The sequence below is a fragment of the Tursiops truncatus genome, chromosome 5, assembly GCF_011762595.2.
Source record: "Tursiops truncatus isolate mTurTru1 chromosome 5, mTurTru1.mat.Y, whole genome shotgun sequence".
NCBI lineage: Eukaryota > Metazoa > Chordata > Mammalia > Artiodactyla > Delphinidae > Tursiops > Tursiops truncatus.
The window spans coordinates 97,448,042-97,464,407 of record NC_047038.1 but is presented as its reverse complement, the minus strand read 5'-3'; the positions used below and the strand labels follow the sequence as shown (position 1 = coordinate 97,464,407).

The 16,366-nt window shown below is 34.6% G+C and overlaps 1 protein-coding gene across 21 annotated transcripts in view; it reads left to right on the top strand.

Moving 5' to 3' along the window:
- SEC31A (SEC31 homolog A, COPII coat complex component) overlaps positions 1-16,366 on the top strand; it is a 74,030-nt gene that overhangs the window by 18,567 nt on the left and 39,097 nt on the right. For 6 of the 21 annotated variants that reach the window (XM_019932831.3, XM_019932837.3, XM_019932832.3 and 3 more), the window contains exons 1-10: positions 188-328; positions 1,611-1,693; positions 2,348-2,471; positions 3,758-3,956; positions 5,894-5,989; positions 7,260-7,400; positions 8,769-8,911; positions 13,031-13,130; positions 15,460-15,621; positions 15,822-15,974. In XM_019932831.3, coding sequence (XP_019788390.1) covers positions 276-328; positions 1,611-1,693; positions 2,348-2,471; positions 3,758-3,956; positions 5,894-5,989; positions 7,260-7,400; positions 8,769-8,911; positions 13,031-13,130; positions 15,460-15,621; positions 15,822-15,974 — 1,254 coding nt within the window. In that variant the 5' untranslated portion in view covers positions 188-275. Of the gene's footprint in view, positions 1-187; positions 329-1,610; positions 1,694-2,347; positions 2,472-3,757; positions 3,957-5,893; positions 5,990-7,259; positions 7,401-8,768; positions 8,912-13,030; positions 13,131-15,459; positions 15,622-15,821; positions 15,975-16,366 lie in introns of those variants that run through there. The other 15 variants (XM_073805409.1, XM_073805408.1, XM_073805407.1 and 12 more) reach the window with 4 other exon arrangements.

Below are 16,366 nucleotides of genomic sequence, written 5' to 3'. Positions count from 1 at the left end.
CAAAACTATGGAGACAGTAAAAAAGATCAGTGGTTACCAGGGAGGGAGGGAAGAGGAGGGACAGAGGAAGAGAGGGATGAATAGGTGGAGCACAAGAGAGTTTTTAGGGCAGGGAAGCTTCTGAATGATACTAAAACGGTGGATTATACATTTGTCAAAACCCATAGAATGTACAACACAGAGTGAATCCTAGTGGAAGCGATGGACATTGGTTGATAATGATGTGTCAGTGTTGATTCATTGATTGTAACAAATATACCACTGCGCTGTACAAGATGTTGATGAGTGGGGAGGCTGCGTTTGGGAGGCAAGAAGGCAAGCGAGGGAGGTATGTGGGAACTCTCTATACTTCTCACTCAAATTTTCTGTGAACCTGAAACTGCTCTAATAAATAAAATCTATTTTAAAAAAATGGAAATTTTGTGAAAGGTAAAAAAAAATAAGCAAAATCAAAGATAAAGTCTGATAGCTTAATAGAAAAATGGGCAAATGATATAGACAAGAATAGACAGAAAAGGTGACAGAGAAGGAAATATGGATGACCCATAACCATATAAAAAAAGATGTTCAACGTTATTTATAGTATGAGAAATGCAAATTACAACTATCCAGAGCTAACATTTTTCACCTATCATGCTGGTTACCCTGGAAGGTCTGTAGGGCAGCAGCTACTTATGGATTACTCTTGGGAGTATGAAAAGGTACAGTTGCCATGGAGGGCAACTTGGGAGTATCCATCAAAATTAAAATTACTTTTATCCTTTAACGCATCAGTTTTACCTCTGGAAATCTACAGCTTTCCTTGCCCATGAGTGAAATAACATGTATATATGGCCATTCATTTCAGCATTGTCTGTAAAAATAGCAAAAGATTAGAAACAGCTCAGGTGTTCATCAGTAGCAGGCTAAGTAATTAAATTATGGTACATCTTACAGTGGAATAGTATGCCATGTGAATGCATTTATGTAAAATAACAAATTTTTTTTTTTATGCTATAGCACAGTACCTCCTGAATTTTTCTACCAGAGTAACTTTAACAGAGAATATATAAAATAATGGCGTGTGGGTTTGTAACTTGGAGTGACCATTCAAAAAAAATTTTCTGCTTTATCTTTATCAAATCTGTGGGTTTGTTTTATTCTCCTCTGTGTTAGTCTGTTTTAATTTAAATTAATTTTTCAAACTGCTCTTATTGTTGAGTAATTGTGCTCCAGGAAGATGCACTTTGTTTATTATGTGCCGTCTCTTACCTCTGATATACTGCCACCCATATTGTCTTGTCTGAGAAACATATTGTGTACCAAGATTAATTAACCAAATACTGTCCCTGTTTTTGTAGGTTTCTTTCCAGACTGATTTTTCAACTGAAGAGCTATAATCTGTAAACAGTTAGAATAGCCCTATATTTGTCTCAAAATAATTTAACAAGTTTCTCTTCTTTCTAATATTGAACATTTCCCAACAAATGATACGTAGACCAATTTGACTTACTGGCATTCCAGCACTACTAATGATGTATTGGTTTGTCTAGTATATTTCTATGTAAAAAAATGTTTCTTTGTTCCATATTACATGTTTATTATATTTCTGTGTGAAATATTCTCTTTAGCAGGATGAAGTTAAAGGAAATAGATCGTACAGCCATGCAGGCATGGAGCCCTGCCCAGAATCATCCCATTTACCTAGCTACAGGTAAGTTCAACAGAGAGAAGATAGTATGAGTCACCTAATTCCTTCTCTTCCGCATCTGACTTATTTACACTTGTCCTTTAAAATTCAGTTCAAGCTTCATCTCCTCTAGAAAGTCTCTCCTTCCCTGGCGAGATAATGTCCAACCTTTGGATCAGCTGAGTTCTGTGCTTGTACATCATAGCGTTAATCATGGTCTGTTACATTTAGAGTGTCTTCCCCACTTCATAGAATTGTGCTTTATCTTTATTCCTCCAGTATTAAGCACAATAGATAACATGTAAAAAAGTTAATAAAATATCAGTTTGAATGAATGAAGAACAGTTTTGATGCTAGCATTTTTATATAAAAAGAGTTGGAGTTATATCATATGTAACTATAAGCATGGGGCTGTTTATACAGAGAGGTTTTAAAATATCTATAGGCTTAAAAAATTATCTTCACTACCCACTCGTACAAACATCATCTCTGAGCCTCGCATCAGAATCTTATTGCTATAGTAATTTAAGCATCTGCTCAGTGGTATATGTGCTGAGATTTCAACCACTAGTGCAGCATTCATGAGTGAGATAATTGAAAAGCGTGCATTATTTTGTATGGTTTTCTCTGAGTCTTCTATTTTTGCATGTGTAGTTACCATGAATGTATTTTCTGTAGGAACATCTGCTCAACAATTGGATGCAACATTTAGTACCAGTGCTTCTCTTGAGATATTTGAATTAGACCTTTCTGATCCATCCTTGGATATGAAATCTTGTGCCACTTTCTCTTCTTCTCACAGGTATGAGATTCAACCTTAAATTCACATGATTATTCAGTTATATGTTGTGGTTGATGCCTAGTGTGTCTACAAATGTTCCATTATTAGAAACTGTAAGGAATACTATCAATGACGTGAAATACTTTGTGAAAAAATATGAGTGCATTTCTACGGAAGTAAAAGAAGTGTCTATCTGTTTTATTGAATTTTTTACTACTGACTGTTATGTGTAGGATAGGAAGGAGAGGCTCTAGTTTCTAGTATTTTTTTCTTATGATACAGTAGAGTTACTTTCTTTTATCTCCTTTTACCTGTTTACAAAAAAAAGGTAGGTACGACTAGAAAAAGGAGTAGTTGGATGAATATTAAGATGTTAATAGTGATTTTCCCTGAATGGAGGTTCGTTTTTTTTTCCCCTTGTACTTATCTATATTTAAAAATACATTTCACAGAGAATTTTATTGACATGATTTCTGATACAATAGGTGTTTAGATCACCTTTCCAAGTACTTAAGCTGTATTATAATGCAGAGAAGGACACTTTTCTTTGAGTAGTAAAATATGCTTTATTGCCTTAATAGCTTGGCAAGTTTTGGGGAAGAGTTTTACCTTAGCTAACAATACAGTTCAGATGATGGAGTCTCATGGGACCTCCCATAGTCTTCCAAGCCCTCCCACTGTGATGGGAACCCCAGATACCTTTTGTCTAGCAGTTTTTCTCCTCACCACCATTTGTCTTGTATATCTCCACGCTGCCACCTTGCCAAACCATAATCTTTTATTCTCCACCAATGGGGTACTTGTCATAATAGACATAATTTTGATGTCACTTTTCTTTTCTCAGAATACATTATTTTTCTTAGAAAATTTCAGATGACTCCCTTAACTCCTTTACTATTTAACAAGTAATTTGTTAGTGACTACTTCTGTAGTCAAGTAAAATCAGGGAGGTGGTTGATTAGCTCTATTTTATAAATGAACCAAAGTAACTGGCTTAGGGTCTCACAGATTCTAAGTGGTAAAACCATTCTTAAGCTCATATCTTTTGACACACAAATCAAGTGTACTTTGTCATATTAGCTCTACAAAAGAGTTTTTATACTCTTTAAGATTACAAAATGAAACATGTATGTATGAGTATAAATAAAAACTAAAATGCCATTTCACCAAGTTATGCAGTTACCAGAAATAGAGGAGAAGCAGTGTTTTTGAAGTATTTATGAAAACAATTAAATGTATAATTTCAGATTCTTTTCTACATTTATTTGACTTCAAAAAAGAGTTATTTTGCTCATTTTCTCTTAAAGGTACCACAAGTTGATTTGGGGGCCTCATAAGATGGATTCCAAAGGAGATGTCTCTGGAGTTCTGATTGCAGGTGGTGAAAATGGAAATATTATTCTTTATGATCCTTCTAAAATTATAGCTGGTGATAAGGAAGTTGTGATTGCCCAGAATGACAAACATACTGGCCCAGTGAGAGCCTTGGATGTGAACATTTTCCAGGTTAGACTTTTGACATTTATTCTTAATTCTTGAGATAATGTGCTGCTTATTTTATATAAGTATATGAATCTGCTGTGCCTCAGTCTTGAAATTGAAAGCTAAAACTGTGCCTGTGCAGATTGATGAGTGAGTGTATTTGTTTGAAGAATGGAGGGTTCAAGGGCTTCCCTGGTAGTGCAACAGTTGAACATCTGCTTGCCAATGCAGGGGTCACGGGTTCGATCCCTGGTCCGGGAAGATCCCACGTGCCGCGGAGCAGCTCAGCCTGTGCGCCACAACTACTGAGCCCATGTGCCTAGATCCCGTGCTCTGCAACAAAGAGAAGCAACTGCAGTGAGCAGCCTGCGCACCACAACGAAGAGTAGCCCCCACTCGCTGCAACTAGAGAAAGCCAGCATGCAGCAATGAAGACCCAACACGGCCAAAAATAAATAAATTTTAAAAATAAATAAATAAAGATCTTGAATTATTAGGATACTTGAGTATAACCAGAAAATGAATATTATCTTTTTTTTATTTTTATTTTTTTTATTTTTTTGCGGTACGTGGGCCTCTCACTGTTGTGGCCTCTCCCGTTGTGGAGCACAGGCTCCGGACGCGCAGGCTCAGCGGCCATGGCTCACGGGCCCAGCCGCTCCGCGGCATGTGGGATCTTCCCGGACCGGGGCACGAACCCGTGTCCCCTGCATCAGCAGGCGGACTGTCAACCACTGCGCCACCAGGGAAGCCTGAATATTATCTTAAGAAAGTTTAAAATAGTTATTTTTCTTGTATTATAAATAGATACTTTGGGTATAGAAATATAGAAACCCTAACTTCTTCATTTCTGCATCTACTCTTTAGATTAGATAGTTAATTCCTTTGTTAATTGGATTAAACAGCTGCTGATTTTTGGTTAGTGTCTTGTATCATAGGTGGCTACTACCAGAATTCCTCTGTTTTCATAGTTATATGTCAGTTGTTTATAGAAGTATTAATGAGAGTGAACAGTAAAGGATGAAAGTCAGTATATGAACCTCATTATCTTCCTGTACTTCATATCACAATTTTAGGGTCTTTTTGACCCTAAAATTGTGCCACCAGGAACTAGATTGAACATAAATGAAATGTAACAAGATTGAGTATAAATGAAATATAAATACGTGAGGACAAACATAGAAAACAAATTTATGGTTACCAAAGGAGAAAGGGCTAGGGGAGGGCTAAATTAGGAGTTTGGGATTAGCAGATACAAACTACTTTATATAGAATAGATAAACAATAAGGTCCTACTGTATAGCACAGGGAACTATATTCAATATCCTGTAATAAACCATAATGGAAAAGAATATGATAATATATATATATAACTGAATCACTTTGCTGTACACCAGAAACTAAAACAACTATTTTTTTTAATTGAAGTAAATCAACTATACTTCAATAAAAGAAATTTTTTAATAAATAAATATGTGAGGATTTAAGACAAGAGATTTTACTAGCCCTATCTTGGTCCAGCTCCAGAGGCTGGCTTTGAGGTATCCTGAGATAGATGCCATTATTTAGGATTTGGCTATTTGTCTGAAGCAATAATTGGTGACTTATTTTTGTCTCCCACAACAGGTCCCCTTCCAGAGATGCAAACCACAAGCAGTAATGCCCATATAGTTGCATAATTAAGAATTTATCCATGCAATTACTTTTTAATGTCTTATATTAAAATGTCAGTAGATGTATTGTCTTTTTAGTTTAATAGAATTTTATAATGTTTCTTTAAAAAACTATATACATTTCAGATTGTTATGCATAGTTTTTAGGAATTCATGCATTTTGCTTTTTTAATTAGAAAAATTATATGCCTTAAAACAGACAGGTCTTTCCAGCCCTGAATTGGATTATTCTGAGTTCTCTTAATTATTTGTAAGTGCTATTTAGTTGTTAATTGTTTCTTATTACAGACTAATCTGGTGGCCTCTGGTGCTAATGAATCTGAAATCTACATTTGGGATTTAAACAATTTTGCAACTCCAATGACACCAGGAGCCAAAACGCAGGTATTACATTGATTTCAACGTAATCAAAAGAACCAAAATCAGTTTTTCTACACTTTGTTTTTTTCACACAGAATATATTTGTTTAAAATCAGTTTTTAAATGTCACTGATTTTCCTTCAACATAGTAAAGTATTAATAAATATGTTTCTTTAGAGTATCAGTGAATCCTTCAATAGTAAATATTTATTTAGCACTTACCATGTGCCAGACACTGTTTGATATACTAGACTTACGGTAGTAAATAAAATAGACAAGTCTTTAATAATTTTCTTAGGTATAATATTTTATATAGTTGAGTATTTTATATAATATGGTATCTTAACAATATCCAACCTTATAATAAAAATCATAGACTAGAGAGGAAACTTATTTTTAAAAAAAACACTCAACCTGTTTCTTATGTAATTCTAATAAGTTGAGAAAGAACAGTCCTCCCCCTGCCTCCTTGAGTTTCTTTATGTTGTATAGACCAGTGGTCCCCAACCTTTTTGGCACCAGGGACTGGTTTCACAGAAGACAGTTTTTCCACGGACTGGGGTGGGGGGGTGGTTTTGGGATGATTCAAGTGCCTTATATTTATTGTGCATTTTATTTCTATTATTATTACATTGTAATATATAATGAAATAATTACACAACTCACCATAATACTGACAGGAGGTGGAGCTCAGGCAGTAATGTGAGCAATGGGGAGCAGCTGTAGATACAGATCAGAGGAAGCTTCGCTCATTCACCCGCCGCTCACCTCCTGCTGTGTGGCCTGGTTCCTAGCAGGCCGTAGACTGGTACCGGTCCGGGGGTTGGGGACCCCTGGTATGGACTACTCAATATGAGTGGCCATTATAACGGGCCCTAACATTTTGGCGATCTGAAAGGTAGCATAATAATAGTGTGTGGCCTACCATTTATTAAAGATAGTTTTCTAGGTCTAGGTTGTAACTTTTGCTCTGCTTAGATGTCTGTCATATTGACCAGCATCTACTTTGTGGTCTGTTATCTACCTTGGAGCAGTTGCAAAGTAAAGAAACAGTGCTTGGTTTGTAACAGGAGCTTAATAAATGCCTGGTGATAAACAAGGTAAAATACTTGAATTGGCATATACCTGAGCCTTAAACTCTATTGCATGATGTTGAGAACTTAAAAATATAAAAATAAATTTTTGGAATGAATAGATCCGATTTTTAAGTAATCCAGTTTTTAAAAAGAATTAGATTTTGTAGTTAAATTTGATTATTATTGAGAAATGGCTTTTAGTAGTTTATTCCTTATAGCCTCCAGAAGATATCAGCTGCATTGCATGGAACAGACAAGTTCAGCATATTTTGGCATCAGCCAATCCCAGTGGCCGGGCCACTGTGTGGGATCTTAGAAAAAATGAACCCATCATCAAAGTCAGTGATCATAGTAACAGGGTAAGTTTGTGATTGATTTGTGACAAACATGTTTTATTCCTGCTGTAGCTATTCCTATATAGTTTGTCAGAGTAGGCAACAAATCAAATTTCTATAAAGTCAAATCCTGTCTTTTTATGGACCAATCATGTTGGAATGAGAGGTTTCTTCCTTTGGGGAAAATAATAAAATTCCTACTAAACCGCACTGGATATATTAATGATGAAGAAAAAGATTGGTTAATCAAGGGGGTTATTCCGTGATATACTGGTTGTTTTGCTTTGCTAGCTGTTACAAAGCATTATAGCAACTTTTTAATTCATCTTTAGCTTTCTCAAGAATGTAAAAATTTTCCCTGCTAGTAATTTTATGACTATGAAGCTGTAGTTTCCAGACTCCTGGCTTCATCTTTTCTGATTAGGCACTGCTAAAGTGAGCTGATGTTCTCCCACTTAACACAGTATATGCTGTTGTATAACACATTACATTTTCAGCTTTATAGATTCATTAATATTATGTCTTCATGTGCTATAAAGTAATTTAGACACAGTTTAGGCCTTGTCTTGTTAATTTGTTTTTAATTACATTGTTTAGTTGGACATTTAAAAAAAAACGAGTTTGCCTAAATCAGAGAATACATATATAACTTAAAAACAACAATAATAACAACAAAAAAAAAATTTTACAAGTATGTTTCTTCAGGGTATTATTTTTCAGTGAGTCAAAAATTTTAAAACAAGTTTCAGTGGAATAAAGTATACAATAAACATTTCAGTCATCTTTTGGAATACTTAATAGGATCTGAACTTCCAGGTAGTTCTCAATAATAATGTTAATTTATCCCATGTGAAAATTGAAATAGTAGTTGTTGCTTTAGACACTTTATCTTGATTTTTATGGTGAAATAGAGGAAAGATATGAATTTTTTTGTCATTTAAATCTTATCTCTTTTAATTTTTCTGAAAGTATTAAATTTTAAATTTATATAAAACTTTTCCCCTAGTTACAATTTTGACAGGAGATCTCATTTTTGGTATAGAATTATTCTGGCCCAGAATGATTTTATGTATCAAAGGGTTGGCTGAATTGAAAACCTTTAAACTTTTTATGTTTAATACTACTGTTTAAGAGTGTTTAATAGAATTTAATAGCTGTATGGAGCTTTTTAATAAACTGAAATTTTAAATAAATAGAAATAGATTAAAATAATGATTAAATAAATAAGAATTCTTTTTTTTAATATGCCTGAGCTGATGTTTGGTACTGTTTGCTTTAACAAAGGCATATTCCTCCTGTTCATTTTGGCTTTTCATAAAATAGTATGACTAAAAATAAATAAATAAATAAAATAGTATGACTGATAAAAATGTGAGCCTTAACTATGTACAGATGCATTGCTCTGGGTTGGCGTGGCATCCTGATGTTGCTACTCAGATGGTCCTTGCCTCTGAGGATGACAGGTTACCAGTGATCCAGATGTGGGATCTTCGCTTTGCCTCCTCTCCACTCCGTGTCCTGGAAAACCATGCCAGGTATCTTGCTGCTCTTCCAAAAACACTTAATTTGTGTATTTTAAAAAATGTATTTACTTACTACTTTGAATTATCAGATAATTTTTTTTATTTACTTATATAGTTAGTTATTTTTGGTTGGGTCTTCTTTGCTGTGCACGGGCTTTCTCTCTAGTTGTGGTGAGCAGGGGCTACTCTTCATTGCAGTGCACGGGCTTCTCATTGCGGTGACTTCTCTTGTTGTGGAGCACAGGCTCTAGGTGCGCGGGCTTCAGTAGTTGTGGCACACAGGCTCAGTAGTTGTGGCTCGCGGGCTCTAGAGCGCAGACTCAGTAGTTGTGATGCACGGGCTTACTTGTTCCGTGGCATGTGGGATCTTCCCGGACCAGGGCTTGAACCTGTGTCCCCTGCATTGGCAGGTGGATTCTTAACCACTGCACCACCAGGGAAGTCCCAGATAATTTTTTTAAATTAGGGAATCTACTTTGTCTCTGTCTTGTAAAAGTCAATGTAAATGGTTTATTTTTATTTTAAGCAATAGTCATCTGATATTCTATACCAAAAAATGGTAATCAAATCATATCACAAAAACATGAAAATGTGTTAATGGATTTTCCACTACTTATTTCAAATAACAGTTAATAGATCAAAATTCTAGTATATCACAACATTTTGGGACAACTCATGACCTTATACAGTTTGATCTTTATTTGGTTCATCATACTTATCAAGAGTCTTCCATAACATTAAATGTCAAGCAACAATTGAAAAGTTTGTTTTATTTCTGAGTGTTTATCTTTTTTTTTAACATCTTTATTGGAGTATAATTGCTTTACAATGGTGTGTTAGTTTCTGCTTTATAACAAAGTGAATCAGTTATACATATACATATGTTCCCATATCTCTTCCCTGAGTGTTTATCTTAATTTAAAAAGCAAACATTTTTGAGAAATTAGGTGGTTCATTCTGTCTTTAATTTTAATAAATGTGTGGATGCTCTAAAAAAGGTATGAGAATTGTCTTGTGTTAGTTTTAGTAACATTAAATTTAGTTTGTGGGAACTCGCTGCTGGTCCAGTGGTTAGGGGTCTGTGCTTTCACTGCAGGGGACACGGGTTCCATCCCTGGTTGGAGAACTAAGATCCTGCAATCCTCGCGGCGTGGCCAAAAAAAAAAAAAAAATTTAGTTTGTAATTACGCACATTTCCTATCATTAATATTCAGGTACCCAGGGAGTTCATGCACATTTGTTCAATGTTTTTAAACGAGAAACAAATCCCTTTTAATGTTATAGTACTTTCTAAGTACTTTGGGCTTTTTTCTTCTCTCCTGTTTGGGGATATGTAAACTAAAATTTTAAATCCCTTCACGCCCCACCCCCCCACCCCCGCCCCCGCCCCCGCCCCATAGTGGAATTACACACTTTGAGAAGTCTTAAGGTTTGTGACCTCTCCTTGAGCTTCTTATAAAGGAGAAAAGAGTCTGGTCAGAATGTAATCCTGTTTAGATATTATGCTTCAATAAGCTCTTTGTAAAGAAAAGATGGTTCTGAGGTGTTTTAATATTTTTCTCACACTGGGTAAGGTTTTATTTATTCATTCAACACTTGCTTATTGAACACGTACTCTGTACCAAGCACTGTGCTAGGATTCAGTAATATAACAGACAAAAATTCCTGCCCTTTTATTACAGAGTATTGAGCAGAGTTCCCTGTGCTATACAGTAGGTCCTTGTTGGGAATCTGTTTTAAATATAGCAGTGTGTATATGTTAATCCCAAACTTGCAAATGTTAGCTTGATTTAGGCTCATAACAAACCTATGGTGTAAATACTATTATCCCATTTTACACATTGGAAATTGAAGCTTGGCAAGGCTAATAAGCTTGGCTTAGGTCTCAAAACTAGTCAAGTGCTGACTTCCAACCCATACATACTGATCCTAGTATCTATGGTCTTAACATTACATTCTGCTGCCAATTTTAGGAGTGGTCATAATTTAGCAAGATAGAATACCATACTGGGTGCCAGGAGCAAATCAACCTCACTAGTTCTCAATTTTCTCCCTCTAGTAAATGCAAGAGTTGGAGTATATTATGATTATAATATGATCTTTAAGGTCCCTTCCAGTTCTACAATTCAGTGATTTTAATACTTAGTAAGAACCTAAATGTTCCTTAACATGTGATATTAAATATGATATTGATTTCTTTAAAAGGCTTTCTTGACATACCTTGAAATTTTTGACATGCATGATTAGATTCTAAAGAGCGGAGACAATAAAAGTTCATTATTGCTACAATTGGGGAAAGTTGAATATGGACTCTAAAGTATTGCATATAAGTGATAAATATTTTCAGTATGTAATTGTATTTTGATTATATAGGAGAATGTTCTTATCCCCAGAGATAAGTGTAGAAGTGACATGTCATAATAGCTGCATTTAACTCTCAAATGGTCAATATATAGAGAGAAAGAGAAAGACATAAAGTAAATGTGGCCAAATCAGTGAATCTAGGTGAGGAGTATAAGGGTGTATATCACACTATCCTTATAATTTTTACAAAGATTTTAATGCTTAAAAAATGTTGAAAAAAAATAATAAAATAAAATAAAACGTTGGAAACAAAAGGCATTCTTAAATAATTTGGGTCCTTTTCCTATAGCGTATTTTCCTGATTCTGAGAGGACTTAGATTGTAAGAAATATCATCAAATTAAAAACAACTTTTGGGGAAAATAAAAACAATATATACTTTGATGATAAAGTTTATCTGTATTTTGGAAATTGAAAAACTGTATCTTAGAATTACTGTAATGTTTTCAGGAAAATTTAAGATTATTAATTTGTATGTTTTTGTTTTAAGAAATACACAAACGTAATTCTAGTTTCTAGTGTTTTTCTAGTCCCTGTTATCTACTAGCTGTATTTCTACTATTTTCTAGTATCCAGTATTTAAATTGTAGTTTCTAGTATTTTTCTTCATGGTCTGGTAATGTTAACTTTCCTTCTTTCATCTCTAAACAGCAGAGGCATGAATGTAGAAAAAACAAACTATTATATAGCACTTTTTTCTGGATGGTGGGATAGAGGGGTTTTTTTATTTTTACAGGGGATGCTAATCTGAATTTTCAAAATATCTACCAAAAATACTACTCTGTTTATACTTAGTATAAAAAATCCAAAGGATATTAAAACACAAAAAGAATTATAAAATCAAATCTTTAGTATTTAGATCTGTAATATTTCTTTGTGAGGCAAATTTAAAATGCTTCCTTTCAGTTAAAAATAACTCATGTAATAGGAGAACTACTCCAGTAACGAAAAGTAGAAAGTTAGTAAACAAAGAGTAGAAAACATGAAATAGATTTCCTACCCATCCATAGGTAAAACTTTTATTGTACATATCCTTATATATACATAACCCCATTTATGCAAGTATTTAATGTAATTATATGTTTTATACAAATTTATGTACAGAGTTAACCTTTTTTCATTGGTGAACAGTGTATAATAATAAGAAACAGATTTCTACAGCATAATTTTTTTAACATCTTTATTGGAGTATAATTGCTTTACAATGGTGTGTTAGGTTCTGCTTTATAACAAAGTGAATCAGTTATACATATACATATGTTCCCATATCTCTTCCCTCTTGCATCTCCCTCCCTCCCACCCTCCCTATCCCACCCCTCTAGGTGGTCACAAACCACGGAGCTGATGTCCCTGTGCTATGCAGCTGCTTCCCACTAGCTATCTATTTTACGTTTGGTAGTGTATATATGTCCATGCCACTCTCTCACTTTGTCACAGCTTACCCTTCCCCCTCCCCATATCCTCAAATCCATTCTCTAGTAGGTTACAGCATAATTTTTAACTACATATTTTCTCCTTAAAAGATGATCTGCAATTTATTATTACTCTGTCCGTGTTATTGGGCATTTGTTTTCATTTTTTGCTGTCATACACTGCATACTGTACTGAGTATCTTTGTAATGATCAAAGAGCATACACATTGCTAAGTTGCTTTCCAGAAAGATTATATGAAATTATACTTCTCTTAGCAGTGTGTGTCTCCAAAACCTAGAGAAAAATAATTTGGTTTTCTCAAGATTAAAAATTTCTTCATCTGTGTTTCTTATAGGGGGATTTTGGCAATTGCTTGGAGCATGGCGGATCCTGAATTGTTGCTGAGCTGTGGAAAAGATGCTAAGATTCTCTGTTCCAACCCAAACACAGGAGAGGTATGGGGAGGAAATGTTTCTCAAACTTACAGCTATTATAATATTTTATCTCTGGTTGAATAAGAAAATTTCCATATGAATTCTTTAGTACATGATTAAAATTAAGAACGTGAAAGTAGACGGAGGTGTATGTGAAATGTAACTCTAGCAGAGATTTTATTATGAGCATTATCTAAGCTCAGCTGTTTCATCTGGGGATATCAATCATTGAAATAGTGTCTTTGAACCTAGTAATCACCCCCCACCCGCCATTTCCAATCAAAGGTGTTTAACTAGACTCAGAAATACTTGGTTTGATTTATTTAATGTGTTTTCTGGAAATAAGTGTCCTCAAAGTAGGAGTGTTCAAGGTTTGGGTCTTTTTCTTGCTTTACCTTTCCTGAAGATCCTCTTTGATTTTTGGAAATCAGTGGATGCAGGTTTTTAATCTCTCTTCTGAACTCTACAGCAAGAATATAATACTTTATAATAAAATATTTGTCATATGTTCTACCCATGGAAACTTAGATGGGGAATTTTACCTTATTAAATATAAATATTATATAAATATAATTTCATTTGCTTTGGGTTGTGGGCTAAAAATCTCTTTTACCTAATATTTTTCTTCTTCTTAATGGTTGAATGGTTTCCCTCTCTTTCACTAGGTGGGCAAGGCACCATGGATTCTAATTACAGCTTTTAAACTTTTATTGCAAGTGCCTTCCTAGTTGCCCTGATGGTATGCTAGTAAAAATAAGTATCTTTGATGGGTATTTTTTTTGTTTTTAATTAATTAATTTATGTATTTATTTATTTTTGGCTGCATTGGGTCTTTGTTGCTGTACGCAGGCTTTTCTCTAGTTGTGGCGAGCGGGGCTACTCTTCGATGCGGTGTGCGGGCTTCTCATTGCTGTGACTTCTCTTGTTGCAGAGCACAGGCTCTAGGCGCGTGGGCTCAGTAGTTGTGGCTCGCGGGCTCTAGACCGCAGGCTCAGTAGTTGTGGTGCACGGGCTTAGTTGCTCCGCGCTATGTGAGATCTTCCCGGACCAGGGCTGGAACCCTTGTCTTCTGCATTGGCAGGCAGATTCTTAATCACTGCGCCACCAGGGAAGCCCTGTTCGATAGGTTTTAATCTGTAACATTAAAATTAAAGCAAGCACTTTTGTTATTTGATTTGTGGTTTAAAGTTTTCAGTTGCAGTGATGTCTGTAAGAATATAGAAACATTAATGTTAGAGGAGACAAGAGAAAAAATAATAATTTTTGCTTCATAAGATTTGTAGACCAAATAATGAAAGTGTTTCATTTTACACTGCTTTCCCAAGTGAGTTCAAAATTCATGGAAATTACTGTTCTTTTTCAACTATGTAATTTGATAAAATGATTTTTTGCATATGCTTAGTTGTGTGTGCTTGGACTTTGAAGGAATAAACTTTTAGTGCATGCTGCAACTAAAAATTGTAATAGATTTTTATTCAAATGCAAATTAGGAATAGACAAGTGATTCAGATATCAAGAAGCTAATAGTCTTATAAATCAGTTTAAGCATCAAAGAGGAGCAGGCTAAATGCCTTTTCACTTTATTTTGTTGTCTTATAAAATAAAACATTATTTTAAATGTCAAGGAAGCCAAAGTTAAGTAAATTTGATTCATTTCTTAAAGCCATAAAACCTGTGCTCCTAAGAGCATCAGTTACCATCACACTGAGTTAGCAACAATTATTACATTATTACATTGTAAAGTTAGTAAACAATTATTACATTATTTATTTATATCAGCCATTTTTAATAGTTTTTCTATATTATTTTCCTTCTAAAGAAAACTGGTAATGCCAAATTCTCCTTTGATTCTGCAATAATAAGAATGATGTGTACATGTTTTCTCACTTGACAAGAAGCCAAACTTCTCGGTGAATTTTTCCTTCTCAAGAATTTTTTTTGAAATTTGATCTTCAAATAATCTAAACGTGGTTCTTTGGATCTTGGCAGGCAAAGTCGGTTGGCTAGGACCCCATCGATCTTTTAGAGTTCAGCAAGTTGACCCTAATAGAGTATTCTGGTCTTTCGGGTGCATCCTCTAGTACCATTTCAGTAAAAACAGGAAAACCTCATTTTTTAAGATGTACTTATTCCAAATCTGGTCAAAATTTTGAGCAGCATTTCTTTTTTTTTTTATCATAATGAACTTTTCTTGTACTTTAAAGAAATTTTTACAATTGTTTTTCCTGGCTGGATACTTTGTAAAAGTAAATGTTTAATAAAGTTGTATTTGTTGATCATATTTATTCAGCTATTTTGGCTATAAAGTGGCTATACTTTTTTCTGACTTTTTTTTTTTTTTGCGGTCTAGGTGTTATATGAACTTCCCGCCAACACACAGTGGTGCTTTGATATTCAGTGGTGTCCCAGAAATCCTGCTGTCTTATCAGCTGCTTCCTTCGATGGGCGTATCAGTGTTTATTCTATCATGGGAGGGAGTGCAGATGGTTTAAGGCAGAAACAAGTTGACAAGGTAATAAGAAGTGTTAAGGTTTTTTATTATAACACCTGAAAAAAATCATCTTACTGTGTAATTATTTTGAAAATAACTTTACTGATCAATGATACCAATTAATTGGATAATTGTGATAAAAAATTTTTTGGATATGACTTGAAAACATGTAATATAGTCTTGCATAAGTTTCAAAAATCTCACTTTATTTTATTTTTTAGCTTTCATCGTCTTTTGGGAATCTTGATCCGTTTGGCACAGGACAGCCCCTTCCTCCGTTACAAATTCCTCACCAGACTGCTCAGCATCGTATAGTGTTGCCTCTGAAGAAGCCACCCAAGTGGGTCCGAAGACCTGTTGGGGCTTCCTTTTCAGTAGGTGGATTTGCTTTTATGGTCCATAAACACAAAGGACTTACAGTAAAGTGTTATTATAGGATCACTCAGATGGAAGAGGGCTGAGTTTGAGATATGTTTGTGAGTTTTCATCACTCAGAAAGGTTTCTCGGGAAAAGTGAAACCTACTCCCTTTTTTTCTTTTTTCTTTTAAATTGTAATAAAATATACATAACAAAATTTACAATTTTAACCATTTTAAAACTTACAGTTCAGCAGTATTGAGTACATTCACCTTGTTGTGCAACCTTTGCACCATTCTCCCTACCCCACTTTATTAAACTTGTTTTCCTTCTCTATCTCTCCTTCCTTCATTCCTTCTTTTCTTTTTGAGAGGGTCTACATTCTAATTGTTACAAGGTCCACTATGG